Source organism: Triturus cristatus, chromosome 12 (assembly GCF_964204655.1).
Source record: "Triturus cristatus chromosome 12, aTriCri1.1, whole genome shotgun sequence".
NCBI lineage: Eukaryota > Metazoa > Chordata > Amphibia > Caudata > Salamandridae > Triturus > Triturus cristatus.
In genome coordinates, this window is record NC_140595.1 from 664,534,568 (window position 1) to 664,547,333 (window position 12,766).

Here is a 12,766-nt window from a genome sequence, read left to right on the forward strand (position 1 = left end):
GCGCCATTTTTCTGACACAGCCCCACCACGTGTTTGAAAAACCAATGCATTGCCGCAGAAGAATTGATGCAGCATCTGACATGCGGCTGAGAGATCGACAGAACCAGAATCCTACACACTGCATCACCGACGTCTGTGGCACATGCTCTGACTTTGACGCAGGCGCTGCTATTTGGCTGAAGAAATCAACACATCACCTGCTCGTGGCTGTAAAATTCACACAGCCCCTGTTCCGCCACATCGACACAGCGTGACTGAATGTTCGACGCATCGTCCCTGGGTGCCAAGTTGCCCGGCAGTAAGGAACCGAGGCTACATGTCTCGATAGCGACGCATCACTTCCCCTCACAGTAAGGATACGATGCATCACCTCCCCTGACAGTAAGGAAACCGACGCATCACCTCCCCTGCGCTGCAGTAAGGAACCGATGCAGCACCTCCCCCGCCAGTAAGGAACCAACGCATCCCCTCCCTGGCAGTAAGGAACCAACGTATAGCTTTGCTTTTCTGGGGCCTTCCCTCCCCAGCACCTGTTTTTGTCTGATTTTGACGCATCCCAGGTACATTGTGCTAAAAGTGAGGCATCCATAGATTTCTATGAACTGAACTGTTTTTAACTTTTTTAAAGTGACATCTCTACTTGTGTATGTTGGATATTTGTTTTTTGGTCTGGTTTCATCCAGATAAATATTGCTTATTTTTAGGGCTTGCGCCCTGCGTTGCACAGCGTAGCAGTGCTCGCGCAGGCGAGAGCCCTTTTGTCCGGGGTTTGAAAACTGACCCTGGAATCGCACACGCTCTGCAATAGGCCAAAGGTGGGTGCATCGCTCCGCCCATGGCCTATTGGTGTCTGTTACGCACACCAAAGCCCATATGTTTTCAATTATCGTGCCCAGACACGGGCGCGATAATTGAAACTCGCGGCCGTGGTTTTTTTTTTTACATTAGCGATCGCTTTTTTGCTTTGATGCCTTCATAGATACTGACAACCTTAAATGAAAAGAAATAAGCTACGTAGTCACAAAGTGCCTGTGAAGGCACGATTGTTGAAAAGAAGGTATGGCGGTTACAGAAAGAGTTAAGTCTTCGCGAGATTACGAGATGCTATAGCACAGAAGTGAGATGTGAGGAACTTTAGTTTAGCCTGGTAAAGAAGGACTTGTGATGCTCACCATTGGTAGTTGCTATAGGGTAAAATGTTGCAGAAGCATTTTTCTGCTTTAATTATTACCTTTCTTTGTTTTTTTTCTTTTTACATATTTTCGGTCATGATCTGTAAACAAACACATTCCATATTCTTTCACAGGACTTAGCTCTGTTACTGTTTGGTATTCTGGTACCTGGATACTTTCCTTGTGTTTGTGAAGTAAAGAAGAGCTCATGATCAACTTCTTTTGTGCTTTTTGAGTTCAGCTGCTTCTTTGTTAGTGCTAGCGGTGCCCATGTGTGGCAACGTATTGGAAGGGATTCTTTGAGTCTGTCTTTCATCTTCAGTCATTGTTCTATCAACTGTGTTAACTGGAAGCTTCTGCCGCGTGTTCTGGTCTCTTAAGGTTAAGTCGGCTCCGGTTTGTGTTCCAGCCCACCCCTATGGGATCTGTCCTACTGATGTCTATCCTTGTTTCTCTCCCTGCTATGACGGCAGTATCTCTATTATGTGGTTACTCTTCTGCACAGGGCATCAGCACAGCTCCCACTATCTAGTAGCTGAACTTTATAAATATGTACAATGTGTAGAATCTTTAAGTAACCGCTGGTGCCCATTCAGCTCATATGTGCTATTGCTGGCGCTTCCCAATGGATGAAAGCACCATTGGTGTACACTACCAAAGACGACATCCATTACCTTCTTACCAAAGACATGTGAACACAGCAGTTTTCACTCTGATTGTATAGAAACACCTAAGGGAGCAAGAAGATTTTGACTTGAATGGAAATTATATTGCTTTTGATCTTGTTGACAAACGGCTAAATATATGCAATCTTGAAGCATGTTGCTCATTTAATATTTGCTTAGTCAAGTTTGAAGCTCCAGCTAAAATTAATCAGGCTCCAGATACTTAATACTGGAAAAAAATGGAATGTGCCCTGTTCATAAGTCCCTACTTAGGGCCTTTACTATAGCTGCTTTTAAACAAATGGAGGCTGTGTATGAGTCCATACATATTTCCTGTTCGACATTTCATAGAAAGTTTTATTTTATGTTGAAATAACTATGAGAAGGGTGTTTAAAGTTTGTACTAAATTTAAGAAGGGGGTTATAAATTCAGTATCTAATGACAAGCCAGTTGCTAATATTTTATTTTTAGACAAACATTTTCATCAGCACTAGATCCTATACATCTTCATAGCTGTGGTTTAGCTTTCTTTCTGTCTTGGTAGGGATCCCTGGTAGCTACTGCGCCAGCAAGATCAACTCATGAACTGTCATGTGACCAGAAGCTAAATAAGGAATTTCAATTCTTTAGCCTGTCCTTTAGTCCTTTGTTCATTTCTAGTCTATTTCTGACTTATGAGGACTTGTGCCCGCATTGAGGTAGGGCTGTAAACTTTTGAAGTGGTTTAAAACTTAAATTGTTTGCATTGAAGGTAGGAGTCGTCTCTCCCCCTCACATTCACGTTACTCATTAAGTGTGCCTGTGACTAGGCATTGTGGAATGGAACTTGCTTTAGGTGTGCATTCCTCTGCTGTTTTCTTTTATGAAACACGTACACACTTTTCTGCTTGCACAGTTCTAGACCAGGATTCCTTTCTTTAGCTTTACCTTCATGTATCCCACAGACCACTGGTTATCTGTGTTACAGGTACACCATTTGCGGGGGTTCTCGGCACACCTGCAACCAGCACACCATCAGACTGAATAAAGCAAAAGAGAAAATGCAAGGTAACAAGTTTTTTTTCCATCTGTGCACTCAGGATCTGGAACAACATCCCTGTAACCATCGGGAATGCACCAACACTGCATAATGCAGTAACAGGCCATAATCAATCTTAGAAACTAGTTACCCCTTGAATCACACAATGACTGTGTCTTTTGCCTTTGAACCAGTACACCAATCCACTATTTTTTGGCTAGGTTGACATCATATAAATGCCATATACTTAAATACATACATAAATGCATCTGAGATGTACAGTCACAAGAAAACCAAGAAGGTTTGCAGGTTTAGGTAATATTCCGCTCCTGGCATTTTGGTCGTAATTGTGAGGTTGCACCATTTGGGTACATGAGAGATTGACTGATCCCCCAATTGCTGCTAAACACAGTATTACCATGCTTAATTAGTCCCTGATTTAGTCCCTTTTTCCCAGGCAACATTTTCCTGACTGGTGTTTTTCCTTCTGTGCCAGCCAGGGCAAAGGGTAGTGTCAGGTTTCCTATTTCTGCTCTAGGCAGGTTGATCAGGGTCTGGCCTAATGCTATTGATTAGGTAAGTATCTGAAGGTGTATGATCATGGTCGCTTGCTGCATTGCTCTTGTGATATCAGTGACCCTTTAGTAACACTTGATCACCCTTGCCAAATACAAATCTGGACACAAGAAGACATGGGCACTAGATCCTGAAGGCAGAATGACAAAGATGCTCAGTGGGGAAAACAAGACTGTATCCGCGTTCTTTCGAAAGAAAGACCAACTGACATGTAGACATTTCTAACAGAATAGATAGGAATTGCTTTAGCAGGAGAACAGGTCTTTAAAGAAGCATTGGAATGGGTTCCTAGTATTTTCTGCACACCTGGGGGAGTGTATAATTCACTAAGACAGGATTCTATATTAAAGAACCCTGGAGAGTATTGTCTATTGTTGAATTAAGGTCCAAATTGTATCTTGAAAAGAACTGGAAATTAAGTTATCCCTTAGAATGATACCCCTTTAGACCTTTTGACTGCTACCATTAAGATATCTGGGAAATAACTGTAGTCTGGATATAAGAAAACAGTTTAAAGTCCTTTGTATAAGAAGGCATTGGAGTAATAGTAGATGTAAATAAATCGTGTTGCCGCATTAGTAGATCTAGAAACTTCTTTCAACTATTTTAATGAGCACCACCTTCAGCTCTGAAAAAACCTTTGTGCACAAAAATTTAATTTTTGTTGATCAAGGTATTGCACCTGATGCACTTAATGAAACCGAACCAAATTACACATTTACCAAACTAGATAAACTATGCAGGATTTTAAAAAATAATGATTATTACATTTTGCCATTATATATTTTATTAACATATACACAACAAGAATATAAAGAAACATATCCCATAAATCCCCTCCGACCACAGGGGAATATCTTATCCAATCCCGAAGTGTTCCATGATTTGCCCCTTTGTAGGTTTCAACCCTAAGCTTCCCATTCTCCTCTCCTTGGCCCACCACCTCTCCCAAGAGCCTCCTCAAACCTTTTCCGGAGTCAATTTCTGTCTCAGGGACCTCAGTGTATCTTATGGGCATCTTAGGGTGCCCGAATATTCTTGAAAATAATTCATAACTGGCTTCAAGATCCCCTCAAACCTCTTCATCTCATAACTCAGTTCATAGGACAGCATTTCAATTGCCATCAAAGACCACAGCCTATGGGGGATCACATAGATGTATGTGGGACCACATAGATGTGTCAATGATTTTTGGCTATTTGTAGTGAGCTGCCTGCTCCTGCTTGGCAGTCAAAAGCATTTGCCATATCACAGTCCATTCCCCTCTAAGTCACTACCACCTCCTTGGGTGAATCCCCAAGACAAAAATGGTGGAGTCTTGCGGCACCGGTAGGCCTGCCACTCCCTTTATGTGGCTCACTATTTCTTTCAGTAGGACCTTTAATCTGGGACAAGTTCACCATACATGCAGCACTGTTCCCTCCTCCCCACATCCCATCCAACACTTTCCATCCATAGCTGGAAACGTACGCTTCCATTTATGTGGGGTCGTATACCAATCGTACAGATTTTATATCACAGCTTCCTGCCCTGCACGCTTTTCGATTTTGGTATGTCCCGTCATAATCCATGCCACTTATCAGGTTATTTTGGTGTCTAACGTTCTATCCCATTTCAGCACTTAAGACCGTCTGAACTTATCTTGCAGGGCCTTCAGAGTTTTCTAGATGGTCAAAATGAGGCCCTTGATGTTTTCATAGTTAGGGAACAGCATTTCAGAGAGCATTAGCCTCTTCATTGCTGCCGCTTTGTTTAGTGACTGTAGTGCCTGGTGCTGCATCTGACACTATTGGAGTCTCTCAGACTCCGGTGATCCAAAGAATTTCTTACACTGATTAAAGGGTTTAATTTTTTGGCCCATAAATAGATCCCTTAACCTTAGCAATCAACCTGTCGCCATGCTACATAGTGTGTGGTGTTCATTGCTTAAATTTGTGAGTTGGTCAGTATCGCTGTATAGGCGAAGGAAAACATCATTATCAGAAGTGATCTGTTTGGAGCGGAGCGATTACAGGAGGCAAGGATATGGCACGCTGAGCTATTAGAGCGGCTCCGGATAGTCGACATACATGCGTACACATTGCATTCTCATGACGAAGCAGATAGGGCGGGCACGTTACTGGTGCGACTGATTGCTCCCCTGTAAAGTCCCACTCCCTATTTTGGCGCTCTATGACGCCCACCACTCGTTGCTGACTTCCCAGAGTGACATTATTTAAAACTTTTCAAGAACATTATGCTAATCTGTATGGTGCACAATCTTTAGAGAAGTTGGATGAGACGATTCAATTCCTCGCGGGTATAGACCTTCCCAAGATAACGGACGCAGCGGCTGAGCTATTGGCGGCGCCAATCACCATAGCGGAAATCAGTGTTGCAATAAAAGCACTGGCACGTAATAAGACCCCAGGGTCCGACGGCCTGCCTGTGGAATTCTACTTCACCTATGTGGACATATTGGCCCCGAAGCTGCTACAATTATGTGTCACCTCCCTAGAGGAAGGTACGCTGCCCCCCCACTACTAAAGAGGACATAGTTGTGTCCTTACTAAAACCAGATAAGACCCCCACTGACTTGGCGTCGCACCGTCTGTTATCAATCCTTAATAATGAATATAAAATCCTAAGTAAACTTTTGGCGTCCAGATTACTTCCTCGGTTGCCTAAATTAATACACACAGACCAGCGCGGTTTTATTCCCAAGTGTAGTACTTCTCTTAATATTCGCCTGTTACACGCCCTGATGCATGCAGCGAAGGGGTCATTACCGTTGGCCAGATGCTTATCCTTAGATATAAGGCAAGCGTTTGATACATTAAGCTGGTCATACATGCTTGCAGTGTTGGTAAAGTTTAGTGTAGCCCTGGAATATTGCAAATGGATTCAATTACTTTATAGCGATCCCACAGCCCGCGCCAAGTAGGGAACGGTTATATCGCCTGCATATCGTATTTTTAGGGGGACACGTCGGGGTTGCCCCCTGTCATCCCTTTTATTTGTGTTGGCATTAGAACCAATGGCCCAGCAATTGCGATGCGAGATGGCCCCATATGGCATACCGTTACCACCAGTGATACACTCAGTTTCGCTTTACGCGGACGATATGCTGTTATTTTTTAAAGATCTTGGCATGAACATGCAGCCCCTTACTACAGTGTTCTCGCAGTTTGGGGATATTGCTGGTCTGCATCTGAATGCCAAAAAGTCAGTCAGTAGCATACTCCTTCTCTGACACATACGAGGGTACCCACTTGCGGTTTGGTCCAGCACAGTTCAGACTGGAACTACAACATTCAAATATCTTGGGATATGAATCTATAGGTCCCCCGCTGACACTATTGACGGGAATGTGGTGCGAACCATAAACTCGCACCGTTCACAGGTGTCATTTTGGATCATCCTACCGTTGTCACTGGCGGGCCGTCTAGCAGTGTCCAAAATATTCATGTTACCTAGACTCTTATACCATTTTGTTAATGGCCCTGCCGGCCTGGATCTTTCGGACACTGAATACTCTATTACCGTCATTGTTGTGGGGAAAGGGGAGACATAGACTAGCACTATCCAAAATGCAGCTGCCGAGCACTGCAGGCGGTATGGGAGCACCCGGTTTTAAAATGTACTGTATCGTTGGGCAGCTGCAATGGCTGGCATATTGGTTGGCGGGACATAACTTGTTCGAAATAGGATATACCCCGGCACACTTGCAGCAGGGGAGGTTGCAGGCACTGCTGTGTCCCGGGGCTGACAAGATACCATACCCTCCTTTTCTATTGTCCGTTGCCTTACACTACTGGAAGCAAGCCCAGAAATCCGCAAAGGTCTTGAGTCCGTACGCTCCCAACATCCCCCTCTATGGTCTGCCTATCCGCTGTGGTGTTTTGTCTACTGCTAGGGTACGAGACTGGATACAGGTGGGCACGTCCACAATTGGGGATTTCTTTCTTGATGGTACGTAAATGCCGCATGACGAATTTGTCCGCACTAATGCGGTGCCAGAGACTCTGTTCCTCACGCATGCAGCGGTGGTGCACTATGTTCAGAGGTACTGGTTGGTGGCACAGAACGAACCCCCTACATTTGAATTACTGCGGTCTCTCCACATTATGGGCCATGGACGCCACCTTGTACGCTGGTTGTGCCGCGGACTGCGGGAACATCTACAAGTATCACTATTGCCTCTCCGTAAGAAGTGGCAACTAGCACTGGAAAGGGAGTTAGATGATAGGGAATGGGACGCAGCCCTAGAACATCATGACAAGTGTCTCGTAATTTTAGACTGAAGACAATACAGTTACTAATATTCCACAGGGCTTATCTTACACCGCAGGCTATTCACGAAATGTATACCTCGTCCTCTGCACAATGTCCCAGGTGTGTCCATCACCCTGCCGACTTCACTCATATGCTGTGGTCAAGCCCTACCCTAGGGAGGTCTTGGTTGGAGGTTACCCAAGGGCTCTCTAGACTTGCGGGACACACCCGTTGGGATACCATGGAGGTGTGCCTGTGAGGTCTCTTTCCACTCCCAAAGAAGGCGAAACTCCTACGTCGCTTTGCAGGGTTAGCTTTGATGCTTGCAAAACGATTAATAACGCAGCATTGGAAATCTCGCACGGCACCACGTGAGGGAAAATGGAGAGAGGAGGTCACTAGAAGGGCGGTGGCAAAGGGTGAGGCGTTCAGTCATGAGGAATATAGGGGATTAAGGAAAATACTGATTTCCTTAGAATGGGCCCAAGTACTAGAGCAGTTCAAAGCAGAAACAGAAGAAGATGCCACAGACGCCCCAGACCCACTGTTAACCTAGAAACAACTACTGGATCCCTGCATGGTGGACAGGCGGGAAGGGTAGGGTTGAGGGAAGCCCCCCCTCTCTCCCTCTCCTCCGCTCCCCCCCACCCCCCGCAACCTGGGTCACACTAGCAGAGCATTACCTGGATTGACCCTCAGGAGCCTGTGGGGAGGGTAGAGTTGTGGGTGGAGTACTGAGGGTGGGTGGTGGGGCCAGAATTGATGGTATATGGAGTACTGAGAAAGATTGTGTAAGCCAGATTATTGTGAACTCATAATAGTGTCATTGACCACAGGTTCATGTATCACATAGCTGTTATCCACACTGCAACTTCACGAAGAACTGTGACAGAACGTACTGTTGATCTACATGTATAAATGTAATCCAAAAACGGAAATTTATAATAGAAGATGATATGTATCTCAAAACCCTAATAAAATTGTGTTAAAAAAAAAAATAATCAGAAGTGTTCACCATGTCCCACGCGTCCATCATTGGTAGCGTTATGTCAGATGCATATGCTACCCTAGGTCTTTGGCAGCCAAAGGATATCCCCCAAGGGTCTCCTCATCAAATTCTTCTCCATCACGGGCCAGTGTTCTTCTAACTCTCTAAGGGACAGCTCAATCGATATTCATAATTGTGCTGCTGTATGATAAGTGTTTGTTTGTTTTGCTGCATGTATAATTTCAGGATTCTTATAGGTAGTGCCTTAAAAAAGTATAGCAATCAGGTGAGAATGTTCATCTTCAAAGTATTCGTCCTTCCTATCCACAAGATGAACAGCAGCCCCCTTTTTGTGAGGTCATCCATTATTTCCATAAACAATGGTGTGTTCTTTAATTTGTATAGTTCCTGAAAATTCAGTGTAATCTACACCCTCCAATATCTGACCCCCTTTTTCGCCCATTGGAAGGAAAAGATGATTTTGATTTCCGTCCTAGCTCGGTTGCCTAGTTGTATACCCATTACTTCAGAATTGGCAGCATTCATTTTAAAGACTGAGATTTCCTATACGTTTCCAGCTCCACCCATGTTGCTCTCGTAGATGCCATTGGATTTAACAGCGATAGAAGTATATAATTGGCAAAAAGATTGATCTTATGATCCGTACCCCCCAAATTGCATGCACCCCACTGCTGGGTCCTGTCTCATCATCTAGGCCAATGGCCATTGATATGATGCAAAGGAGAGGGTATAAGAGACACTAAAATTCATAATTTTAAAATTCATAGAAAGATAAGGAAGGGCTGAATCTTAGAACTACCTACTTTATGTATGGATTTATAATGTGTGGTATTGTTCATGCAAAATAAATGTAGACTCCTCAAGAAGGTTGGAGCCTACAGAAAAATATTGGTATTTTGATGCATTACGATGTTTCAAGTCATCACACAAATAATCAGAAATAAGATGTTAGATTTCAAAATCACTACACATAGTTACTAGGTTAGAAGCTTTGAAAATCACTGCATATAAAAACACCTGGTTAAAAAAATTAACAAGACCAAAGGGAGAGCCTTTGGAAATATTGAGATTCGTGAAAAATATCTTAGTTAGATGCTGGTTGCATGCCCTAAAATTTTGGATGTGTAATGAGGCTTTTCTCCTGTACTGGGATCGAAGTGACTGGCCTTAGGGAAGAAACTGTTGTTGAATCAGACCATAGATGAAAATGTGCATCTCAATTGAACAATTTGAGGTGTTCAACCCAGCCTCAACGAAAGCTGCTAAGGCAAAATGTATCTGCTGCTTCCTCTAGAGTTCCAACTAATGTAAGAAAATGTATGTCTTGATTTCCAATGTGAATACCAGTATAGATAAGATTTTTGCAGTCCATCGGTTTGGAAGCAAAACCAATGGTTTCTGGAGAACGGTGTTGCTAATAATAGCTTCTAAAATATTCTGCAAATTAACTGCTGAGTATCCAGTCGTGCAACCAGTAATCATTACACTTCAACAAAAGATAGTGCGTTGGTATAAACTATTTCAACAAATGAACCATGCTGACCTACTCGGTTAATTCATAACAATATGAAACAAGCATTTGCAATGCAACAGGTATCGCATTTGCGAGAGTTTAAGTTATTGGGATTGTAAATGACAATGCCTTTTATTTATGTGTTGGTTTTTAAAACATAAATAAAAGTAATTATCATTTACAATGCCAATAACTTAAACTCTTGCAAATGCAAGACCTATTGCGTTGCAAATGCTTGTTCTAAACAGGTGTGGTGTCCATTTGTAGTGTTTTCACTGTGGTACTGAGTGGGTTTGTACAAATGCTTTACACATTAATTCTGAGGTAAGCCTGACTGCTCATGCCAAGCTACCAAGCGGGTGAGCAGGGGTTATCTTAGCTGGCTGACTCCCTTACCCTGACTAGAATAAGGGCCCCGCAAATAATTGAATAAAGCCCCGGGGGGTGGTGGTGCCCAAGACTTGGGGGGGGGAGTCCGTGAGGTCCCTCACCCACATTTTTTAAACACATTTAAGCCCCAGTGAGGTGGCGGCCCCCGGGCAGCAGGGGGGGCGCGTGCCCCCGCGCTTATTTAAATAAAGCTCCAGGGAGGTGACGGTCCCTGGGGCTTAGGGGAGCCTGAGAGGCCCCTTGCATCTTATTAAACTAGTCCCGGGGAGGTGGCGGTCCCCGGGGCTGCAGGGGGGGCACGCCCCCCCCACATATAATTAGTATAGCGCCGGGGAGGTGGCGGTTCCCGTGGGCCCCGCTATATAATTTGGCATAGTCCCCCGGGACCTGGCCCACCCAGGGGCTTAAAAGAAAGGTAGTGCGGGAGACCGTACTTCGTTTTTTAAAAATTTTCTCAGCAGGATTCACGCACCCAGCGCGAATTCGACCGATTTAAACAACAAAAAAAATGCTTTTTTTGGGCCTGGGGGGTCCTTGTGGGACCTCCTGAGCAGGCCTAGGGGTCAGGGTGTTTCTACACTGCCCCCTTTTCTTATTTTTCATCTTCTTTTTTCTGATTTCTTGTGACTTGGTTACATATATATATATATATAGATAGTAAAACAAACTAATAATTCATTTAACAGAGGGGGAGAGATAGTGTCTTGCGATTTCGCAATGACGGAACCCTTTTGGCTCCTGGTGGATTCTGTAGAGCTGTAACGTAAGTGTTAGAGTGGAATGCAATTTAGACTGATTTAGAATGTTGAGTTTGCAGTTCCACACAGAAGAAAAAAGACGTGTAAAACTAAGCTCCGTGTGTGGCGTAGTCATTGGTGGGTGCCCAGGCTGGGGAAGATGCTACAATAAGTACTTCTCAGTGCAGTGCTCTAATGTGACATATTAATGTCAAAGCTATATGTTAAAGAAATGCACTGTTTTTCAAGAGATTATTATATTTTACATGGTTTGCTGTGTGATTTACATGGCAAACATGTTCAGGGCTCGACTCATGCACAGGCTCTAAGAGCCAAGCCAGAACCTTGGCTCTGCTCGCCATCTCTACTAGTCACACATGGCCAGTAGGAGCACTCCCCACAGTACTTGGAGAGCTGCGTATATGGAGACATCACTGTTACTGTTGCCTGTTGTGCTGGTTTTCACTGCCTTCTGTATTATTGAATGGACACCACCAGTGTTAACATTTTTGCCAGCATTGATTATGTTCAACTCAGAAACTTGAAGATTTTAGCTTACCATCCGGGATTGTTGCATGGGACGGCCAGGATGTGTTTAGACCTATCCAGAAAGTACATTAGGCTATGGAGAGATCTCAGAGAATAAAATACTGCTAAAGACACAAGAAACAAGCAACTTACCTTGAATACAATGAGCCAGTACACAGCAGTTCCATAAACGATGAGGAAGAAAGCGTTTCCAAGAGACCCAGCAAGAAATGCAAAAAACTTTGCAATGACCTGAAACAGAGAATGGGTTAGTTAGAGTTAGACAAAACACTAAGTCAAGTGTTACAGAGGGAAATAGAGAAGAATGGAGAGAAAGAAAGAGTGAAGTAAATCTGGAGGGAGTGAGAATAGTAAGAACGTTAGTTAATATATGCTGAAAGTAGGTATTAAGTGTAGAGTGCAAGCAGGCATTGAGGCAAGGAGGAAAGAATAGACCAATGGAGGAAGCAAGCGAAGAAAGAAGGGCGTAAGGACATCAGTGAGGGAGTGATTCAGGGATCGCGAGAGGAATATGATGCAGTGCAGGAGGAAAGGTCGGAGTAACGGAGTACGTGCGAAAACAGTACAGTCAAGGGAGACAGAGCGAAAGAGGGACTAGAATTTATAGATATTAAACCCTGCCCACGGTATGTACCAACAATAGATGACATTTCTCCAACCCTTGCACAAAAAACTGTATCTTCAATTTAGATATAGGGCATTTCCTATTAAGAAATTTTGTGGCAACTGGCTAGCAAACGAAATAACTGCCGACCTCTGTGATGTATGTTTAAGGGTGCCCAAAACACTGATCGTCATTATATTTTTTTACCTAGGCTATTACAATCTATGGACAAAGTGGAGAGCTCCCCTCTGCAGGAACATGGGCGGCACTTGGAATCC

General features: G+C 43.9%; 1 protein-coding gene across 2 annotated transcripts in view; it reads right to left on the minus strand.

The window, feature by feature from the left end:
- Positions 1–12,766, minus strand: part of LOC146780066 (meckelin-like) — a 400,358-nt gene that overhangs the window by 201,393 nt on the left and 186,199 nt on the right. For both annotated transcript variants that reach the window (XM_085637891.1, XM_085637890.1), the window contains exon 17: positions 12,017–12,115. In XM_085637891.1, the coding sequence (XP_085494017.1) occupies positions 12,017–12,115 (99 nt within the window). The remainder of the gene's footprint in view (positions 1–12,016; positions 12,116–12,766) is intronic.